The following is a 22,934-nucleotide window of genomic DNA, read 5'->3' on the forward strand; positions in this document are numbered from 1 at the left end:
TATCTTAGTTTTAATGATGTGCGAGCGACATTGGTGAATATGTGTCTCACTTGGCAAAAAAACAATCAAAAGCCCATCGTAAGTCCATGAATTTACTGTGTCGTGCAGCCTAGCAAGACAGACTTCTGCATCAAGAGTGCATGCAAAAATGCAGGACTGAAGTTAGGCTATATACGTCATTAGACAATTCAAAAATGGATAATGTAGCAAGCCAATCCTTCTTTCTTTAATGGTAATGTCAGATGTTGGCTGTATCAGTATTTTTATAAATAATAAATGTTTTTTTAAATATAAACCTTGGTTAAATTACTTCAACTTCAACACGTGGAGAAAGACAAAATAAAGGAAAATATTATCTGCAAAATCAACTGTTTGTTTCATCTAAACTTTATGAATTGTAGTTTTCTTTACCCCAGAAAAGGCCCTTTATATTCAAATACTTTACATCGAGGGGGTCCTCTGTACATAGTCCAGACTTGACAAACTAAACAATTTTTTTGTTTTTATGAAAACTGAAGGCTACCACAGGTTCTTTTTCATGTTTGGAAGTGGAGAGTAAGGTGAGGGGTCTTCAGCTGCAACATGCAACTTCAACACTAGATATCACTCAATTCTAAATAGTGTACCTTTAAGCAGTTTTGGTGGCTGCGCAAGAGCACAAGTCCTGTTAAGAACTGCATGACCCTCGAGGGAACGTGCACACCTGCAGCCAAAACTATGACATGGGTTGCCTATGAAGATGGTAAAACTTGATGCTGGCCCACTGACGCTGGATAACTGTCAGTGCTGCTAATGGAGAGGGGAGGGAAGCAGGGAGAGATGGAGAGGGAGAGAGCGACAGACCTACTAGAATGGCAGCATAAAGTTCGACAATGAAGCAAAAGTTCAAGACCTTTTATGATATTATGATTACCTACAAAAAATTTGGTTTCATTCTGAAACTGTGGCTGGACAAATTGTTCTACGTCTACTTAATTAATTGGAAACACTGAGTCGTACAAACTGAGTTTTGAGAATACTCGCAGCTAGCAAACACACATCCACATGCATAGACTAACCACACAATTCCCTTAAGAGCACTCATAGAGAGGGAGACTGATGCGATCATTGCCTCCCAGATACCATGAATCACTGCTTCAGTTCCCCTGACACTCACAAGGCACAGCACTTCAAAGCACCACATGCAAATCAAATAGGCTATATCCCACTTGGTTTGAAAAAACTATCTGAAAACTAGGGTGTATTCACATTCTCTGTCCAAGGTTTGGAATGTAACTCTTTTTAAATTATTCAAAGAGACAGAGATTAACAGTGATGAAGAGGGAGGCATCCTGAATGTTCTACCAAGTTCATCAGAGTTTAGATCACCAGATTTCTTTTGAGTTATTTATTAGCGTCATAAAGTAGCTCAACTTCTTCCTTATAGAAGAGATACGACTCATGTACAGCAGTAACTAGTCTAATATCAAATAGCAACTATCATTGTGTGTGTAATTTTCACAAAAAGAAACTCAGCAGGCAATACTCAAGATTCAGTAGATGTTTTTTTCTTCTTTGTGATTGTGATGAGTTTGTACTGCTGCTATAAAATAGCAAATAAGTGACATATTCAGTACATTTTCCGTAAAACAGCTGTGGACCCTCAACAGTGGCCTTTAGAACAACGTCAAAGGCAATGGAGTCCCCAGTACATCCACTGTTGAGGATTCAAACAATGTGCTCACACACATGAACACAAACACACAAATGCAACACACAAGCAAAGCCACAGAAGGCTCATTCGGCATCTTGTTGTGCTCTGTCCTACCTTTTTCTGAAGCAGCAGCAGGGTTTGTCAGATGAAGGCCACTGGTGTCTCGACATTCAGACCCATCTTATAAGAAATAAAGGACATGGTAACAGTTTGATATTAAGGATTATCTTAGTTAACAATAGCAAAGCAATAACACCATTTTGAAATCTCAAAGTAAAAATGGAGAATATTAACACAATCAATGAATCATTAATTATCAAAATATGGATGTCTGGGTACTTTTGTGTCGGGTTTTGTGGCTAATACGAATCCTATTTTTCTGCAAAACATGTGTTGAGGTGTAAACGGTTATGACATGCACTGGCTGTCTTTATGGCTGTATGAGCTGTATGTGGCACATCCTCCCTCCCAGCGTGGAATAAGTATCACCCCATGAAGGAGAGGAGAGGAGAGGAGGGGGATAAGAATAAAGCCCTCAAGGGATGATAGTGTGGCATCTTCAACATGATTAGGCATTCACAACCAGACAAGCCAAATCAGAGGTAATAGGGAAGACATCAATGCAGCAAGCAAAGACAAATGAGAGAAGAGACGGATAAGATGTGAGGGGAGGGAGAAAAACCCTCTGAGTCAAAGCTCATTTCCCTGCAATGAACAAATTATTTTCTATTTACTGTGACGTACACACTGATTTATACACTATATAACAAACCAGAACAGATGGACATTACTTTTTCCCTAATAAAGAAAATTCATTATTGCTGCCAATTGTTGCTACACACCACTGTGTGCACATGCAGGCACTTGAAATGTGGATTAGCTCGTGTCCCAACATAACACACAGGTTTCCCTTCTCTACCCTCCATCAGAGGGTGAAATGACATGATACCTCTGATCCTGTTAGAGCTTAAAAACATTTTATTATGCCTCAGCTGGCTATTAATGTCTCTCGCTTTCACTGGTTGCTCATATTTGCCTCAACCCACACATCAGGAGGGTTTTTTAAAATGTTTTTTGAAATCTTGGAAAGTGTCAAATAATTAACGGAGTGTAGTGTTGAATCATTTTTGATTTGATTTCCAAATGATTACTTCTGTCTGACTAGGTCACTGCTGCTTCCATTACAATACACACAATTTAAAAACAAAGCAGCTCATGTAATCAAGCTGTTTTACTAATATCATGGATACTGCAGTAGGTTTGTGCCAAATGATGATCATTACAACTATTAATGGCTGATGAGACAATCAGAGAGCGCAGATCTGTTTATCTTTATAAACTTTATGAACTGTATATTAATACTTAATTAGTATGCTGTGGTAATCCACTCACATGTTCCGATGTAAATAAGCATTTTACATCGATGCTACATTTACATAGCCAGCTGCTGTTAAGTCCTATTTTGGGAAAAAATTAACTGCTTCTTAACTTAATTTGGTTTCATCAGTTAATTGAGGCAATATAAACAGCTTTTTTATGTCTTCTGGGAAAAGCTTAAAGGGATAGTTCACCCAAAAAATTTAATTCACTTATTTTCTACTCACCACTGGATGGAGTGGTTTCAGGGGTAAACAGCATTGTAGCCAATCCAATACAATTGAAGTCAATTGTGCCCTCTTCTTCAGACGTAATAAAACCACAGACACAACAGAACATGCCTCCATACTGCTCATGTTGCATTCAAATTCATCTTGAAACTACATCATTTACACTGTGTTTTCAGCCTAAATGTCCTCTGATATCCTCCTACGAGGTGCATTCACGGACCCTTAGGCACACCATCTGTGGCTATGTCTGCTAGCTTCTCTACGGTAATGGAAATTTAGGCTTAAAACACAGTGTAGATGACCTTGTTTCAAGTCGAATTTGAATGTTGGGGCTTGCAGACACTTAGACAACACCACATGAGCAGTATGGAAAGCATGTTATGTTTTTTCTGTTGTTTTATTACGTCTCAAGAAGAGGTGGCCTTGGCTGAAACACTCTTATCCCCTGAAACTCCTTAAGTGTTTTGTGGACTCATCCCCCCATCTGCATAGTGGTGAGTAGATAGTGAATTTTGTGGTGAACTATCCCTTAAATGCTGTTCTGTGAGACAAGTTATGAAAATACTCCATCTACATACATCTATTGTACTCGATTATACTAGAAATAGGCTGTTAACTGGTATATTGTTGTGCATATTGACACCACTCATCTCCACAGCTGCAATTTTGGTACTTACATGATCTCATGACATTGATGTCAGTTTTTTTATTCATCCAATAATGAGAGGCTTAAGAATATTTGTTGTCAATACAATGTTTTAGGCAGCAACACTATCTGAGGTCAGGTGGGACATTAGATCTGATAGTTGCTGTTGACATGCTAATTAAAGTTGTTAAAGTCTTGACTGTAGCTTTCACTGTCCATATTTTCTGAGTGTTTTGTTTACACAAGCCTATTTATAACTATGTATGTGGAAAGAGGATGTATGCAGTAACGCAACCTGTAAATATTTTCTCTCTGTGAGGCTAATCATTTGTGTGTATTTGTCTTTCAGTATGTATACACTGGATGCTGTTGTCAAATAGCAATGTACAATCTCTTTAAAGCGGCAGTACAGCATATTAAAAAGGAAGCTTATCTCAAGGATTTATACCCCCAGTAACTCTGTACACAGGAAGTAAATGTATATCTACAGATTTATGGGGAAAGGGGAAAGGGGAAAATAAAATTAGAGTAGCATTGCTTTGTTGTCCATACACATGGCAGAGAGAGAGCCCTGCAGGACACTAACTCTTATGAAATATACCTTCACTTTATTAGTATTGAATGAATATAAATGTAGCTTCTTCTTTGAGCTATACTTAAAAATGTACTTACTGTTTCCCAGCTCTAATAATTAAGTCCTGACCGAAGAATTATTAGTATCTGTGCCTTCCTGTTATTGATTTAATCAGCTCTGTACTCAATTTTAGCTCTGCAGAGTTTAGCAGGAGTAGTTATGATTTCAGCTACACATAAGCTTTATATCCAAACTACTGGCTCTCTTCATATATTAAGACTATGTATGCAATAGGCTGGATTATGTGTGAAAAAGACATAACTGATTAGGCACCGGTTAAAATACTGTTTACAATGATGACTATAACGAAATTAAACCAACTAACTAAACATCTCATAATTATGTTGTTTATTCAACAATTCTGCCTGAACAAAGCTTAAACAGTCCGTAAAAATATTTGTAAATATTTTATTTCATGCCTAGTCAAAATCATCTTCAGCAGATCCCTGATAGTTGTGTTATTTCTCCAGTCATGTGCCATTTGGTGCGGCTTTGTGATATGATTTCATAATGACATTTTCATAATTTATCAGTATTTCCAGAAACGCTGCTGTAGGCCAGATTGAATTCATACTTGCCCAAACTTTGGGTATTGAAAACGCCTCTCAGTGTATTTCAGACGCTGCCTGGGTTTTTATTCTGCGTAAAAGAAAATGTGAAAAAAAAACTGGAAGTAAAACTTTTCTACTATTTTTTTTATATATAATCTCTGACAGTCTAACAAAAGCCATTACAAAAATAGATTGAGTTTGGACATCTGATGATATAATAAAGTGGCTCAGTCTATAAACAATAGTCTGATACTGGTACATCTAACATTCTGTCACAGTATCCATGTTTCTTTCCACCACTATTCTTAGTTGAATGTAGTTTTATATGACAATGATTTATATGCTGCTGTAATACTCTGATAGATACACTGTTGACAATACAGATAAATATTGTTTCAGAGGAAGAAGAAATACAAAAAATGCCATGTACTGTCCAAAGTATACAGGGTGTCTAGTCCGTGTGTCAAGCTTAATTTACAGTATCAGTGTCAGTTTTTATGAAGAAAAACTTATCTTATTCATTTATGTTGACTATGGAGCAGCTCTATAGAGTGCATAATGCTTTAGTGCTAGTTTCTGACTTACACTCAGTCAGTGTCAGTGCTCGTACAAAGCAGAATAGCATAAATAATCTTTTCTGAAGCAAGCAGATAAGGGAGAGGTAATCAGTCAAAGCTTTTAATCAGTCACAGCATTGCAACTTATCCACCACATCTCTGGTTGTGCAGTGAAGACGATAGTGAGTGTAGAGTAAAGGTGAAGACACAGGACATGGACAAATGATAACAACAAGTATACTGATAGTGGTCTGTCTGTCACCTTGTACTAGTCTTTTCGTCTTCCGACTGCAGAAGACTTCAAATCGCCACTATGATAATCCAGCATTTACTGTCAACATTGGCAGGTGTGCACTTTGACTGTTATAGAGAACAATTCATTTACTTTAAAAAAATCTATAATTTAGAGCTTATCAGAAAACCATTAACATAGGCCATAATATGTATTAAAAGAAAAATCCATTGTTAAGAATGAGCCATTACCTGCCACGACAGTAAAATAAATAGTTTTATTAGACACAAAGACAATGAGGTAAACCAATGAACCTGACTTTTTGAACACATGGTGTCAACATATCCAAGTGCCAAAGTTTAATAATTGTTTAGTGTTGTGGCTATTGCAGCTGTTAACCGTTTAGCTTGTCTTTACCCGGCTAATTAACACACACACCATTCAAAGCAAACACAACAGCCTGCGAACATTTGACCTTTTCATGGTTTTATAAAACTACATCTTCTCCATACAAGTTTAATTACCTTGCGTGTTCACCTGTCTTATGGCGCGTCCCTCGTTTGTGTCGTTACCAGCGCTGCTAGCAGCCGTTAGCTCCCTCAATCTTCTATCTACACTGTTTGAATTACCAGTACCGCTCGTTTGTCAAAACACTCCACGTCATTTAACAGCAAACCAAACTCACCGCAGGTCACTTCCAATATCCTCAGAAACTCCTCTTTCTCCCAGGACAAAACACAGCTGCTCCTTAAAGTGAAAGTTTTAGCCGCTAACTAGCTCCTGCCTGAAACTACCCAAACCAAGATGGTGGCCGGAAGTGACATAAAAATTTCTTAGCGCTTTTGATTTTCAAAATAATTAGAACGTTCAAATTAAAATTCACAAACAAATGCTTAAAGAGGAAACTTTTAGTGGCATCTTCATTATAAAATAAACATTGGACATTATCATATATAAATGTACTACCATTGAGACCATATAAATATAAAGGCATAAACTAGCTATTCTTTTTTATCTCTTTGAAAATGAAAGAGTCAGGGTAAAAAATAGTGTATATAATGTTCAAAAACTCAAAATTAAATATTTCTGAAAATGGCAAAAGACAAAAGCAAAAATCAAAGATTTTCAAAAAGGAGTTAGGGTTTTGACATTTTTGATGAAACTGAACTGAAAAAATTACTGAAACAATAATTTACTACTACAGTGAGGAACAAATGTTAGTCTAGCTGGAGCCAGATGTGAAGATCTTGTGTGTAAACCTTTCATAGATTTAGATCAGTCTTCTCATTTGAATTGATAAAGCTGAGGCAGATAAAGTGAAGCTTGTCTAAAGAAGAGACTGAAAGGAGCACAGGGTCACACAGATAAGAGTTTCACACAGTCGATTCATTTAAAATATGACTCCAGAAGCTACACAGACAAAAAGCCTAAAAACAGCTGCCAATTAGCTGACAATATGAAATCTAATGGACTGTAGCTTGACATCATGTCTGTAATATTGTGGTGTCTTACTGATCCAGATTAAACAGACAGGGAAATGAAGAGCTGCACACTTGACTGTGCACACAGCACCAAGTAATCATTGATCGTTACAAATCACTTTTTGCCCCATCTTATGAGAAGATACTTATTTCCAAGACACCTGGGGAAGGTTTTTCTCCAACAAAGGTGCATACAAGTATTGACCAGGTACTGATTGATTTGATTTTAATCTAAGGTAATTTCCCTGATTAGTTCCCTGAAGATATATTAATCAGAGAAGTCACCTGGGGTGAGCCCAAGAGGTCCAAAACCATTCCTGCTCTCCAGTGTGACATGAAACTAGGCTGGTAACACTGTGTGGCTCAACAGAAGAAGAGACAGGAAGAAAGAAAACACATGTGATGGCTTCCCATGAAGCTTTTTGAGTTTTGATGCAGAAGGTCTCATTGGGACAACACACCACATATGATACCACTGACAAAGCAAATTAAACAAAACAACATTACAATGTATTAGAATAAATAATAAATCACAATATGTTAGATGACTCTACTGTTTTCCGTCATAGAGTTTGTTTGTTGATTAATTTTTAGGACCCCTTAAGAGCAGACAAGCAATTTAAAATCTAAATATTGACTTACAATCACCTTATAAAGTAGTCATGTGGAATATGTCAGCAATCAGTTCCCTGTTTACACATCTGACATATGCTTAACAACATTAACATTCATTTGAAGATGTGTCTCTGGCTACTTGATGAATGTAAGTCCAATATTCACTCTACTTTTAGCTCTGTTTTGATCTCTACCAAGCCCCAAGGGAAATATCTGGCCCACATACTCAACTATGTACACCATGTAGTCACTAATCCTGCTAATTGGTGCTTGGTAAGTAATGTGCAGTGGATTTGGAACTTTTTTTGCACAAAACAGCTGCTTGTTGCTCCCGGAAACAAGATTCACGAGAGGAGCCTGTGGGCCACCAAAACAAAATAATAAGATGAAAGAAATCTCTCAGGACCTGAGGTAAAGTAGAGTCAGGTGATTATTAAAAATAAAAATTAAGTGAGCCCTTCCGGATTTAACAGTAATTTCATTGAAACATAGATGATTGATGGAATATTGATTAAATCAGGCAAGAGAAAGGTGATGAATATGTTCTGCCTATTTCATGTGTTTAATCATTATGGCAGTAGAAGCAGTTTGGATGAAATATGTACATGGTATTTGTATTTTGCAGAAGGTTTGTATGTGTCAATCTCAACCTGGCTGCTGGTTGCAGTATAGGTCATGAATCCTGCCTCCTCACTGTTAATTGATGGGACATGAAAAGAGAGGCAATTGAGATGCATTGTCCATCTTTGTATACAATCTATGGTTTGCACCCTTGCAGCTTTGATTGGCTTGATGGTCTAATGTAAACCTGGGCTTCGTCACTTATGACAGGGCCACAGAAGCAGAACTGTAAAACTCCTCTTTTGAGTATGTTGTAGAAAAAATATGGCTCCAATAAATACAAATTTAACCAGAACAATGGTAATTCTATCCCCAGCTCCTCCAATGTGCCTGGCAATGTGTCCTTAGGAAAGACACTGAACCCCAAATTGCCCCCAATGGCTGTTCTGCTCTCAGTGCATGAATGATGTGTGATAGAAAAAGTATTGCCTATAGCAGCACTGTATGAATGTGTGTAAGAAGTGTTCTATAGATGCAGTCCATTCCCTCCTCTTTTCAACTTAACTTCCCTTCTTCACTTATAAAGTGACACTAATGAATTACCACAAAACATAGTGAGAGCCAAATAGTACTATTGTGTTTCTCATCTATCTCCATATTGCAGTCACATCCTCGACTGACTCTGACTCACCATGTATGCTTTTGATATCTTTAATTGGTTTTCATCACATGTGGATCATTATCTGCAGTGTATACGTGGAGTCATAAAATATTTGGTGTACTTTCAATCGGGCAGGACATAGAGATAATTAGGAATCCACCCACATATGAATCATAGAGATGACACACATACAATTTAAGCCAGACTGATACATGATGAGCCTTTCATGGTTCGATCCTATCCATTGCTCATTCTTTGAGGTTCGCACGAGGGCTAGAGCCAATCTCAGCTGACCCTGGGGTTCACCCTGGACAGGTCACCAGTCTATCACTGGGCCAACATACAGCGATAAGCAACCATTTACTCTCACAGTCACTGTGTCAGGATATTTCACAGTGATTATTACCTCTCACAAATACATTTAGCACAAACATTTCATTGCTGTTACAAGACTTGTAAGATACTTGTGTGTGCAAAATTACCTTGATAACTAGTTACCAGGCTCAGGATCATTTTCTCCTGGAACGTACCGGTGGGTTTTCATCTGGTGATGCCTGTGTAGGAGTGGTCTCCAGGTACGTCAGGCAGCACACTTTGTATTCACAACGGCACATCTGATCTCAGACTCAGTATGCATCAGTCGGCTCAGTGATCTGGTAGTGTGCTGCTGTTGCTGGATGAGAACTTCAGAATTACTTTAGTGGCTGAAAAACTACTTAACGTTCTTAATAGGACTGTGTTCTGTGTGCATTCATGCATGAGTGTGAGAAACACACACTCATGTGGATTTAGATTCCATGATTCCATGCTCACTAGATGCTATTTTGCATCAGCCCTGTGTCATGTTCTATTATTGTTCATCCCATCAATCAATGGCCACAATGCTTGATAAGCAATCTAGAGAATTTCCCTGCTATCAGTCAGTAACACCTATCTCTATCAATTTGGCCTCTGCTGTTCTGGCTCCCGTCGCATCTCTGATCATTCGGTCAGTTGTTTTTGTCGTCTGACATGCAGTGACAGGCACAGATGGACATCTGCCCTCAACTGCAGCATTCCCCCACTCCACCCTTCACGTGTCATACAGGAAAAAGAGTGTGAAATGTCTACGAGAGATTTATATCTAAAAACACAATATAAATTCCCAACCATGTATTAAGCTGTTATTCATCTGCTATGAAACTTTGAATTATGTTGTCTGTTGTGTCCTCAAGTGGCCTGAAGGTGTAAACAGAAAAATTGTATTATTTAATTTTACTTGGAAGCCACGTTGTAAATACATTTTTATGCAAGTTGGCATTCTGAAAATCCTACCAGTATATACAAGTTAATTCTATAATAATAATCAAATTGTGCTGTTTCCACCAATAAAATGTCTGGTTTGCGATTCATTAACCTAATGACAGCATAAAGAATTAATTATAAATGGCTGCTGGTGATGTTTTCGTTGAATATCTTGACTTTCTGTTAGTTAGAATATGTTACTCAGACCCTGGGAGGGATGACTTTCAATGAAATTCAAATCTACCAAAACCACACTAATCTGGTCTGTAAGCTAGATGGTTTTTATGTCTCTACTCGTGCTTCAGGAAAAATTACATGGTTTCGCAAATGGCTTTAACATTTGACATTCATCATAACCAAATGACTGATGTGGGAACAGTGTATGTGTCTCATGATTTGCAGAACACTATCTGCTTTGCACAGGGAGGCTCACAGGAAATACTAATCTTAAATATCTGAGATGACTTGTCTCAAAAGTCTGATGGCTCATGAAAGCAAACAGGGATTTCCGCTCTTCATAGTTGCACTCATAGATTTCTGCCTAAATCCTGTTCAGTGACAGATTTAGAAATATTCAAGCATTTACATAGTTTTGAATATTGTTATAAATGCTTGGAGAATTGGGCTACTTCATCCTCCCTGCATGTCAGTCCCTATTTATTCAAGCAATGTAGAGTAATTGAAAATGTCAAAACATATTATTGAGTACTATGAGCATAAAAGTATCCGCACAAAAGTAGATGATTGTACAATATGTGCAGATCGAGGGGTAAATGAGTAAAGAAAACAACATCTGAGATCTTAGAATCTCATCAAAGAGGCAGCACCTTACTTTGTCTGTCTGCTGGCCTCATTATTGGTTTTCAAAGTGGACTAAAAACATATTCATAAAAAAACTGTGAAAAGCTTTGAAACCAGAAGAGAAATTCTTGATACAAAGACTTAAACAAGGTTTGAATGTTGAGACTGTGATAAGAAATAAATGCCTCTTTCTCTTTGCTATGCTGGATGTTCTCCTCCTGTTAGTCACATGGAGCCCTTCATCCACAGTAACCACGGATATCGTCACTGTTGGGACTTCAAAGTAGAGGGAAGAAACTGTGGGACGGTGCCAGAAAACATGGGTCAGCAGCCTCAATTATAAAATTGCATTAAAGTTAAATTTATATTTATGTAATGATATGGGCAAAAACCCACAATCATACACTTATAAAATCATGTTTTGTAATGGACTAAAATTGAATGAATTTTAAGCTAATGTAAGGTAGTTTTTGTTGAAAGGAATAGTTTGACATTTTGGCAAACGTTCTTATTCACTGTGTCGGAGACAGTTGGAAGAGACGATCAATAGAACTCTCATATCTGTGTGGAAACAGGAAACCACCCCAGCAGCCCTATGGCCCATGACAACACTGGAAGCGAAGCCTGACTGTATCCAATGACAACAAAATCCACCTATCAGAATCTCTAAACACCAATAATTATCGTGATATATCTTGTTTATTTAATCTCATGCAAGAACTGAGGTGTAAAAATAAAAATGTATGGTTTTAGGGAGGACTCTACAGAGGACTATTCACTGGAACCAGTAGAGAAAGGGCCAAACACATTAGAGCAAATGCTGATCAGTTTAGTTTGTGTCTCCCAAATATTATTTTATTAAATATCAGAGAAATACATGTGGGAACCTGGTCACAACCGTTTATTCATTTTTTTTGATTGAAATTGTTTGAAGGTTATACAGTGTAGATTTTTGCTTTGTGTTTCATAAATGTGGTGCAACCTTTTTTCTGGAGTACCTATTATGAATAAAGCTGTGATTCTTACTGAATCCACAGTATTTCAAATATACTATATTTAAGGTTTCAACTCTTCAACAAATATAATGGATTTGATGCAGATTTTTAGGGGACTGACGGGCTTTGGTGGAGAAATGCACCCTACTCAGTACCATTCTAGATTTGAATTATATTGAGTCTAAATCAAACAACATCACGCACCAGCAACGAGTCTCAGCACAGTTTAAATAAATTAATAATTCAACATATTGACTTGCTCTTGTTTTGTGGTAATTCCCAACTGATACCGTTGTAATGGAATCTGTCTCCAAAGTGTTGTGTTCACTGCTTATCCCACTATACAACTGTTTAACTCAGAGAGTACATGACACTTTCACATCCAAACAGCGTATCCTGTTCATGTTTCTGTGCCAAAAGACACACACACACACACACACACTTTCCGCTCCACAGATATCAGTGATATGTTCTATAAAAGATTGATGTTGCACTGATTACTCTGTCAGTGAATGAACACAGAATAGAGGATTATTAATGCATGAGCTAACAATGACATACTTTGACATACTTTGACATAAATCAGTGGATTTGGAAAAATATTTGTTTTATAAAATCTGTGGATTTTGAAAAATATGTATTTATTTTATTATTATTTTATTTGTACACATTAGACAGTGTGGCCACGGGTGTGTGTGTATTGATACTTAGAAGTGTGTCTCTGTTTGTGCAGTTGTGTGAGTTATTTATCTGTTTCTCTATTCTTGGCTCTAGTTTGCTTTTCTTTGTGTGCACTTTGATTCGGTGTGTGTGTGTGTGTGTGTACCCCAAGTGGTGTGTATGTGTGTTTATGACTCCCTTAGCATGTGTGTGGGTACGTACGTGCATGCATGTCCGTGTGTTAAAATGAACTTTGAGACCTCTCCACTATGGCTCAGCTAAATAAAGACACTGCAGTCTCTTTCTCCTCTTCATATTTGGCAACATAGCTTTAAAGTCTCACACAAGTTATCTCTGTTATTGTGTGTTGACATTTCATGGACGTTTCATAGCGTAGACGTTTGTCTTTTCAATCAGATGATTCATTTATGATCTGGATTCTCATCAAAGTTCTGGCTTGACTTTATTTTCTTTTTCTTTTTTTTACAAAACATAGTGCTAGCAGAGTCATTACAGCGAAGCCTGATGCTACCCATGATAATAATGTGACAATTTAGCCTCTCTGTTCTTTTCCTCACCAACACCAGGAGGCACAATAATGCGTCAGGGTTTATATCCATGAAAAACATTTGGGTAATTGTGTCCACAGGGAAAGCAGAAATGAGCCTCATTCCTAATTCAATGATGAAGCCATACACGAATATTTCTTCCAAGCGTCACACTTCCTGCTGAAAAACTGAAGGGCTTTTATTTTGATGTATCTTTTTTGAGCCTTTTTTTGCTTTGTTTAGCGCGGACTATTCAAACTCTTTGTGTATTTGAGAGAACTAACAGAGATTATGCTTTCTCCAACCCTGAAGACCCACACACCAAATGAAAATTGGGACACCAAATTAATTTAGACCTTTTGTGTGAGTGTGGTCCAGGTATTACGCATGTTGTGGGGACCTAAATCTGTTTATCCAGTCACATGAGGGGCCCTCCTCTTTCTCAATTAATTGAATTTCATAATTTCTTCAATCATTAACCCTGAAGACCCACACACCAAATGAAAACATGTTTGAAGGATAAGTTTAGGTTTATATAAAGGTTATGGTTTGTGAAATAGTAACTCTGGTGAAAGTTTAGGTTTAGAATCAAGGTTATGAAAGTCATAACTATGGTTAAGGTTATTAACTCTTCAGGAAATCTATGTAATGTAATGTAAATGTCATTTGCCTATCCTCTGAAGTTATGGAGAAACAACTGTGTGTGTGTGTGTGTGTGTGTGTGTGTGTGTGTGTGTCACAGTGTCACACAACCTTTATTTGGTTTGTTATAAACTCGTAACTCAATTTAGTAAGGTTCAATCCAATATTATTTGTACTTGTATGGACAATTGCTGGCAGTTACTGTAGTTATCCATACTTATTAAAGACGCAGTCATCCGCTAAAAAATATTTCGACATGGAAATCATTTTACTTTCATGCAAATTTTACGCAATTAGCAAAAATTAATTTCCCCCTGATTATGTTGGGCTGTTGCAGAGGGTCAAGTAATAGATAAATCAAAACAAATACACACACATACAAATGAATAGCAGAAGAGGAATTACACCCACTGAGACAGACGAAGAACAAAAACTAAAAAATGAACTATATGTGGATTAAAAGTGCCCAAACAATTAGCAGACTGAGCGCAACACCCTGAAGAGAACTCTTTTCTTAGGATGTAGTCAGGAACCTTTTACCCCTGAGCGCTTGTTGCCAAGGTAACAACTAATTCAGAGTGAAATAAACAATAAACAACTACACGTCTAACCCAGATCTTAACTCTTTACTTTAATAAAAGTCTTTGAAGACATTGTCCTCATTTTCCAAAAATGTTCTCGTTCTCAAGGTCCAAAGCTCAATTTGGCCGTTCCAAAGATAGAACACACCACACACACACACACACACACACACACACACACACACACACATGCACGCACCGAGTACCACTCTGTTTAACAGACTCCTAAAGCAATTCTAATCATAATTGCCTGTGCTCCCTAAAAAAATTACGTTTTTATCGCAGATTTCACAAAGCGAAAGTGCATTTTAATGCCTCTCCCTTCAATAGGGCGAGAGCCTGCCTGTGTTCTGTCTCCCATTTTTCATCCTGCCTCTTGGGTGTTTTCAACAGCCAAATTACAGAGTGAAGAAATCTATTTGACGTAATAACGTGGAGAAGATTGGAAATGGAAAATGCTCAGTGCTGGAACGCCCCCCCCATCCCAAAAACACACACATACAGTATTCACAATACAGAATTCTTTATCCATCATAAATTCAAAAGTGATTGTATCTGTCTGTGTTTGTACATATTTATGTATGTGTGTTGCATATTTTGTGTCTTTTTTTTTTTTGTCGAGGGCACTATCTTGTGTGAATAACAATTTAATGAATGTGTTGTGTGTCATGTTAGCTGGACTCTTTCCATATTCTCCCCGGAGAGTCCACTGCTGCGGTCAGGCCTGCTTGATATTCCAGCTGGGGCTGGAGAATAAAGAGCTTAGGGACACTGTAAACATACACCTCACGGATCCCTGTGCCTGGCTGAGATGTGTTATCTGTTCACCTCCTAGGGCACAGCCATGAATATGGAAATTAAACTATGAGGATGTAAAGGTGGGGCACCACTTCATCACTTGTTTTTTTTGTGTGTGTGTGTGTGAGTGAGTGTGTGGATGGAGAGCGGGGCAGAGGCTAGAGTCTCTGCTTTGAAATCCACAAACTGCCCATCAGCATAAATCAATTACAATTCACCGTAGGCTTGCTGACCTCAAATATAACAAGCTGTCACAATAAGTGTGTGTGTGCATGGTTGCATCTGTGTTCGCACTGAGCAGGTTTCATGACTTGAATTCAGTATGTGACACTTGGTGCAGGATGACACATTTAGTATGTGTGTCAGGGCATATGTGATATTTGGCAACATGCTCTAACCCCTCATACACTTCCCCTGTGTTTGCCTTCAGTGGGACACATTATGCTGCGTCTACCGGTGCCTGCTCCTCCTGTCTCATTGTGACAAGAGATTATCTTCAACTACCATCAGCCCACAGTGTTATAGAAGTTGTGTTGCTATTAAGGGCTATTTCATAATGGCTGGAAATTGCTTTAGAATCACACATTGGTTCAACACACATGCGAGACAAACATCATTGTGTTAAAATGCTTGCAGAACAACTTATGGGTAATTCTCTTCCCTGAATTTTTGAATTATTTTTCCCCTTTTTCCCGATGTTGCATTGTGAAAATAAATAAAATAAATGAACCGGGGAATTGTACAGGCTTTTTCAAGTAGCTTTATTTCCAAACTGGAGAGGCATGATGACAGATGGGGAATAAAAGATTGTGAATCTCATACCATGCAGTTTGGTCCAAACACAGTTGGGGAAGAGACAACACAGGCTGTTCCAGAGAAAAGGATGGTGATCAACAAGAGGCAGAATACAACATCTGTCAACTTTAAGTCATAATACATACGTTTCAAAATAAGCAAAGCTGCATTCTCATCACATAAAGCCATGGTTGGGGGGGTGAGCAGAATTACATCTCATTTATTGTAAGCAGCCATGAATCCATGACCTCTGTGTCTATTTTTGATATAATTGTGTAGCTGTTTTTGATTCCGCAGAGAAAATAATGGTTTCAGATGAGGGCAGGTAGCAGTTGTACGAGTGCACAGAGTTCTTACTCCCAAATATTCTGGTAAATCACTTATTGAATCTCAGAGCAGCTCTGTGTGGTATGGATTGAAGCCGTAATGTCCTGCATATCATCCGACTGCAACTGACTGCCGGCACTATTGACATGTTCATGGTCAATTACTTCTTCAGGAGAAGTAGCACTGATGGTGAGAGGTTTTCCTGCAGCAGAATACTTGAAACATTTTTCATCCATGAATGTGCTTGTATCTCCAACTGAACATTTTACTTTACCGTGACTTTACAAAACAATGAAGACAAATGTTGCTGTGTTCGATTATGCACTTTTGCACATAACTCAAAGTTCATGTTCCTTCATGTTCGGCACATCCCCCGAAGCTGAAATAAAGCTCAGTCTCACAAAGCGAGAGCTCCACGGCATAAATCAATTTTGCTCTTATTCAACATATTAAGAAACTGTACAGCATCCTCACACTTTTGAACAGCTCTGCTCCGCTTGACTTTTAGAGTAAAAGCACAGTATCTGAACAATAAATAGGTAACAGGCAGAAAACACAAAATAGTTTGAAATAAATAATACAGTGTTTTCAATCTTGGCCTCCCATACAGCAAATACATAGCAACACAGAGCCAGATACCACAGAGTCAGGCTGGTGTCCTGTGAGGCCCTTTGGTCCCTTGAGGGTGATCACTTGAAAGTCATGTTCTTCATGTCACTGATAAACACGGACTTTCAGCTCAGTAAGACTTGCTCACCCACCGATCTCTCTATCAAGTGAAACATTTACGTGACAGACAGCGAAATGATGCCTGCACCAGGATTTCTGGGCTCTGTTCTTATCAATATTACAGTAGATCTGTCGTCCATAGCAGCCAGAGGAGGCACTGACATTTTTCTACAGGAAAACACTAAAGTCCACACGCACACCTCACATTCACACTCACACTCACACAGATCAGCAGAATTTCAGACGATTAGTAAAATAGAAGTGTTGCTGCTGACAGCCCTTGTCCCATTGAGTCAATACGCCTGTGTGCCGTTCACAGTTACAAATACATTTTCTTTTTCTCTTACTTTTTTCTTTTTTCCCCCCATTCTGTTGTGGGGGAAAAACTGACAGAGCCTCAGTCTGTTGGTGAGGGAAAAGAATGCAGCATTCATCCCCTCGCCTCTCAGCAACAAACCAAATGTGCAATGTCGAGGTCCACTGCAGGCGGTGATGTGACAGAGGCGTCTGTAAAGAATGACTCAGCCAAATGCTTCTCAGAAAAAAAGCAAACAACCCATGTTGGCATAAATAGCAGTAAGATTACACACCCATAATTGCATTGTCAGTCTGCCCTTCATTAATGTAAATATCTACCTGGTAAATACTGTCAGAAAATAATGTTCACATGTTAAATGATAAGAATCTTTTTTTTTCAGTTTTCAGCAGATGCCCCTCCCATCAGATTCTGTGGGGCTTTTTCAAGAGGCTCAAAAACTGTTTTAAATGTGACTTAAATGTCCAAATACTGAGGCAGTTCATTACAAGGGACGTTCAGGCCGGTGGGATTTTCCGGATTGAGTCCAAACGCAGGAAAACAGCCAGTCAAGAGGATCGTCACTGTCTTACTTACACATCTCAATAATAAACATGTGGTTTTCTCTCCCTCGCACTTCAGCCCATTCCGCATTTTGTGATAAGCGAAAGCCGAGAGTGTTAATACAAACAACCTGAGTGTCCTCTACGACCCGAGCCGAGAGCAAGGTGTCTGACAAGAAGGCTTTCTTCAGTGAGAAAGGCGACCCTTGTCTGTGCTATTACCTTTGAGATCATCAGAAAACCTTTGCTTGTTGTTGCGCTTGTAGATAAAATCAAGAAACACATGTTTGCCCCGCAGATGTAAGAAATCATCACTAAGCGTGTGTGATCCTTGTGCTCTGTATTGATAGATAAAGGGCCCTAGGCTCATTGGAAACTAAGGTCACTTTTCCTTCTTTTCACCAGTTTTTTCCTTTCCCCAGAAGTTCTGTAGTCCTTAATAACTATGAAAAAAGCCATATATATTGTACATTAAACATCCTATATACTTATTTTGGAGTTAATTCTCAAGAGTTTTCCTTCTTTCTTGGAGATCTCAATTCCGTTTTTCGAGCATATGTGTATTTCTTCTATTATATTTCTTCGGCTCTTTCTCCTGGTATTATCCATTATTAAGTGAGATCATGGAGATAAAGCTTAGAATTTAAATTCTTATCAGCAACACTGAGGCGGTAAGCAGTTTATCATTGTCTACCTCTGTCCCACGACTCATGTTTTCAGCCACACCCTGTAAAAATGATGTGCGCATCAGATGTGAGCCAGGATTTCACAGTCCACGTTGCCTGCTTGCGCACACTGTGGCTGTAAAAGAGTGCCACTCTGTTCTGAATTTTATGCTGGAATTTCCATAGTTCAACATATTTTTGAAACAGCCCTTACAGTGTTCCTAGAGATGGAAATGATTGTTTTTTTTCCTGTGCCTCAGAAATATAATTTTTTTTATGTCCATGTCCAATAAAGTGGATTTATATGCTAAAAGAAAGTACCCTTGGTGCCACTGCACAATATCTTTTTGAAGGCCTGTCTGAATTCTTTGTTGAAGATGGTGTATATGACGGGGTTGAGTGACGAGTTGCAGTAACCAATCCAGAAGAAAAACTTAAACAGTGGATCGGGGATGACACAGGTCTCCGGGCACACAGCCTGTAGAGAGTAGGAGAAGAAGAATGGGAACCAGCACACCACAAAGACACCGATGACCACCGCCAGGACAAAGGTGAAACGTTTCTCTCTATTCACCATCGCTTTACGCCTCGCTGCTCCAGGGTTGTTGTCTGTTTTTGACTTCCTCCCTGGTACCAGCCGAGCCCCCTTTGAAGTGGCAATCATGTCCTGGTACCGCTTGACTGAGGCCGGGGAGTGGATGCCCCCTCCAGCCGGGGATCCTGGCATGCTAGGGCTGCCTCGACCTCCTCCGTGGCTATGCTCCATATCACTCTCTGTGCTTGAGCTGTCGCCATTGTTATTGTCAGCTTTTTTCCCTCCCCACTTTTTGCCCTTCTTCTTCTTCGTCTCTTTAGTCTTGGCAGGGGCAGACTGAGGCTCGGGGGAAGGGGGTGAGGGGGTGTGGGGAGAGGTATCAAGGGAAGATGTGACAGGGGTCATGGCTGTAGAATGGGGCGGAGGTTGGAGGAGATTATTGGGTGTGGGATTCTGGGAGGTTAGAGCCTCTCCTTGAGATGAGGAAGGGGCAATGGTAAGGGTGGGGGGCCTGGCATGGGAGGCTTTGTTGGAAGAAGGGGGTGTGCTTTCTTCATCATTTTTCCCATTGGCCTGTGCATGGCGTGGTGGATGACTTGGCGTGGCACAGCCAGCGCCATCCTTCCTGGGCTCTCCGGGTGGGCAGCGTGTTCTCTGCTTGGCTATTTGGTAGATTCTTACGTAGACCAGGATCATGATGACGCATGGTGCAAAGAAGGAGCCAATGGTGGAGTAAAGGATATACCACCTTTCGTCGTTCAGCTGGCACTGGGGCCCTCTCTCGGTCCCCTGCTCCCCTGGCTCGCTCTTGTTCAATGAGAGCAGGGGGGGGAAGGAGATGATGGCAGAGATGAGCCAAACAACCACAATGGCAGCTTTGATGCGTCTGGGAGTTCGCTGACGCCCATACGTGACCCTGGAAATGGAGAGGTAGCGGTCCAGGGAAATGGCGCACAGGTGCGCAATGGATGAGGTGCAGAAGAGCACATCCAGAGCCAAGTAGATCTCACACCACAGAGATTTAAAGTACCAGTAGCCGAGAAGTTCATTAGCCAGGGAGAAGGGGATGATGAGCGTGGCTACTAAAATGTCCGCAGCGGCCAGTGACACTAAGAACAGATTCTGTGGACCCCGGAGCGCCCGGCTGGTCAGGACAGCGATGATGACCATGATGTTCCCCACGATGGTGAAGACGACCATCAAGGTGATGGCGGTGGCGAAGACCGCCGTGGCTTCTGGGGAGTACGGGGCGAGCTTCAGGACGCTCTGGTTGCAGGGCACGGAGGCTCCGGAGCTGCTCACGCTGCTGTTCCAGCCGCTCAGCTCCATGGAGCAGCTGCTGTCCAGAACCGAGGCCATGCTGGGGGTAGTTTTCCAGGAGTCTTCACAGATAAAAATAAATAAATCATAATAATAAAAAACATATAAATGAATATATATATATATATATAAATATGTTTGGACATTGCAAATGTTTGCAGACTGCTTTTCATCAAGGTTTTCTTTTAATAAATTCGTCGTAACGTTTTTATTATTGTATTATATTTTTGTGGAGATTAAAATGTTCCAATGATTTTGGAAAATACACATAATGTGATTATAGTTATAATTACCTCAGTTGCTCTCGTTTTGTCTCTGTGTTGTGTCCAAATGTTAGCTCCCTCGCATCCTCCACGGCAGGTCTTCCAAGTCCATTTTAAGCGCACAAACAGTCCCGGGCGTTGTGCGTCAAGACACGGATCGGTGCCTTTCAATTAAAAACGACGCTCTGCCTCTTTGTTGAACAGATTTCCCCACAGAAATACGGAATTACTATTTTGACTCTGCCTGCTGCGCATCAACCCTTGCAGAGTTACAATTCAGCCAGAAGCGCAACAAATATAAAAAAAAACTTCCTTACGCGCAAAGCTTGTCTAGGTTGATTAATCAGCGTCTTGAAGGGCAGCGATTCAATTTACAATAATCTCATTTCGGGCTGTGCACAGCGAGGCGACAAGTAACACACGACAGACCGGTTTAGAGTGAACAAGCTCGCCCTATTCACAGATCTCCGTGCGCCCTCGTTTGGAGACGCGCGCCTCGCCGAGCGTCTCATGTGAGGAGCGATCACAGAAAGGCTCACACAAAGTGAGTTAAAGTTAATATGATGCAATATTTACTCTGAGTCTCCAATAAAACGTTATGCCTGCGTTTCTAGCCACTCAGGAAGGAGAAAGCTCAAAGTTAACCTCGAGCCCAGTCACATAAATGAAGTCAAAACGCAGTGTCTTCCGTGGTGAAATGATCCCTGCAGAGCTGCTTCCGCCTGGAGTTGTTTCTGTCTCCCCACAATTTTCACCAGGATGTCAAGATTCAGCCGCTCCGCCGGCGCACATCACCCGCGTCCTCACAGAGGCGCAGCAGCACCTTCTCTTGTGACCAGGACCTTGTGAAATCTAATAAGTGGGGTGCCTCCCATCTTCCTCTTGCGCGTCTTTTCTAGAGCCGGTGATGTCACTGTGGAGCGGAGGGCGTCATGGGATCTTTCTCTCTATCCCTCCAGCTCTTCTCCCTCTTTCCCCCCTCACACACATTAAAACGCTGCAGTTATGGTAGGAAAGGCTTGTTGTGTGGCACTGCTTCGTTCAGCTCACTCCACTGAACGCTGGGGGTGTCCGGATGAACATTTTAGAGATTCATTTTCATGCATTCACTGAGGTCATGTTGGAGTGTTGTATCTTGGTCATTCACAAATAGAGCATAAAGGAGGTTCTCATTAAGTCTACACATTATTCCATAAACCCTTAATTTTGAGGAACATCCTGCAGTCATCCAAGTCAGGGCATCTTCAGTTGTGTTCAGCAACATGTTTCTTGAAGATGTTTCAATTCTCATTCAAGAGGCTTCTTCAGTTGTTTATTTGGAGGAATGCTCCCCTTCCCAGTGCCAAACGATTGATGCATTTAACTGTTTTATCGTTAACAAAACAATAATTCTCACATTTTTTAAATATAAAAACCTTCTTCTGTTCACAGCTGGAAAAGCTAATATATGTCAACGTAAGGGTGATTGTTTTTCCTTATAAAATCTGCAGTCTCCTCATGCTCAGCCACCTCACAACTTAATTCACTGTGTTATCTTCCACTCCAGCTCACAGGGCAGCCTCTGCACTGCATTTACCTCACCACTTGATTTCCATTTAAATGCCTCTGCCCCTATATGTGTCCTGCAACTTCCTGCCTCATGAAACATGGACACCCACAGCATCCCCTCATTGAGTTTGTTGCCTACCTGAGATCAAGTGTTCAGTTATGGGGTGAAAAATACAGGTCATGCTGCCCGTTTTACAGAGACATAGACTAAACAGCAGCAGAGTTTATCTCGTGGTGGTGGAAAGTGGGTGGATGGTTCCTGTGTTAAAAACTCAATCACTTACAAATAACACAAATAAACACAAACACACTCTCCAGCCCACACATTAACACGCACATACAATCTT

At 39.9% G+C, this 22,934-nt stretch overlaps 2 protein-coding genes across 4 annotated transcripts in view; both read right to left on the reverse strand.

The window, feature by feature from the left end:
• gpat2 (glycerol-3-phosphate acyltransferase 2, mitochondrial) overlaps window positions 1-6,743 on the reverse strand; it is an 84,525-nt gene extending 77,782 nt beyond the window's left edge. For 2 of the 3 annotated variants that reach the window (XM_020099024.2, XM_069523492.1), the window contains exons 1-2: window positions 6,606-6,743; window positions 1,808-1,873 (exon numbers count right to left, since the gene is read on the reverse strand). The gene's annotated coding sequence lies outside the window, so the exon portion shown is untranslated. Of the gene's footprint in view, window positions 1-1,807; window positions 1,874-6,444; window positions 6,534-6,605 lie in introns of those variants that run through there. The other variant, XM_020099025.2, reaches the window with a different exon arrangement.
• Window positions 6,744-16,291: 9,548 nt separating this feature from the next.
• adra2b (adrenoceptor alpha 2B) lies at window positions 16,292-22,057 on the reverse strand. Its single transcript, XM_069523496.1, has 2 exons — window positions 21,070-22,057; window positions 16,292-20,838 (listed from the first exon to the last, which is right to left on the reverse strand). The coding sequence occupies exon 2, from the start codon at window positions 20,813-20,815 to the stop codon at window positions 19,229-19,231; it is 1,587 nt and encodes a 528-aa protein (XP_069379597.1). The 5' UTR covers window positions 20,816-20,838; window positions 21,070-22,057; the 3' UTR covers window positions 16,292-19,228.
• Window positions 22,058-22,934: the final 877 nt, after the last annotated feature.

This window comes from Paralichthys olivaceus, chromosome 4 (genome assembly GCF_024713975.1).
Source record: "Paralichthys olivaceus isolate ysfri-2021 chromosome 4, ASM2471397v2, whole genome shotgun sequence".
Lineage (NCBI taxonomy): Eukaryota > Metazoa > Chordata > Actinopteri > Pleuronectiformes > Paralichthyidae > Paralichthys > Paralichthys olivaceus.

What these genes read in the sequence shown, in the direction of transcription:
- adra2b (XM_069523496.1), bottom strand. Translation starts at nt 20,815, where the DNA reads ATGGCCTCGGTTCTGGACAGCAGCTGCTCCATGGAGCTGAGCGGCTGG.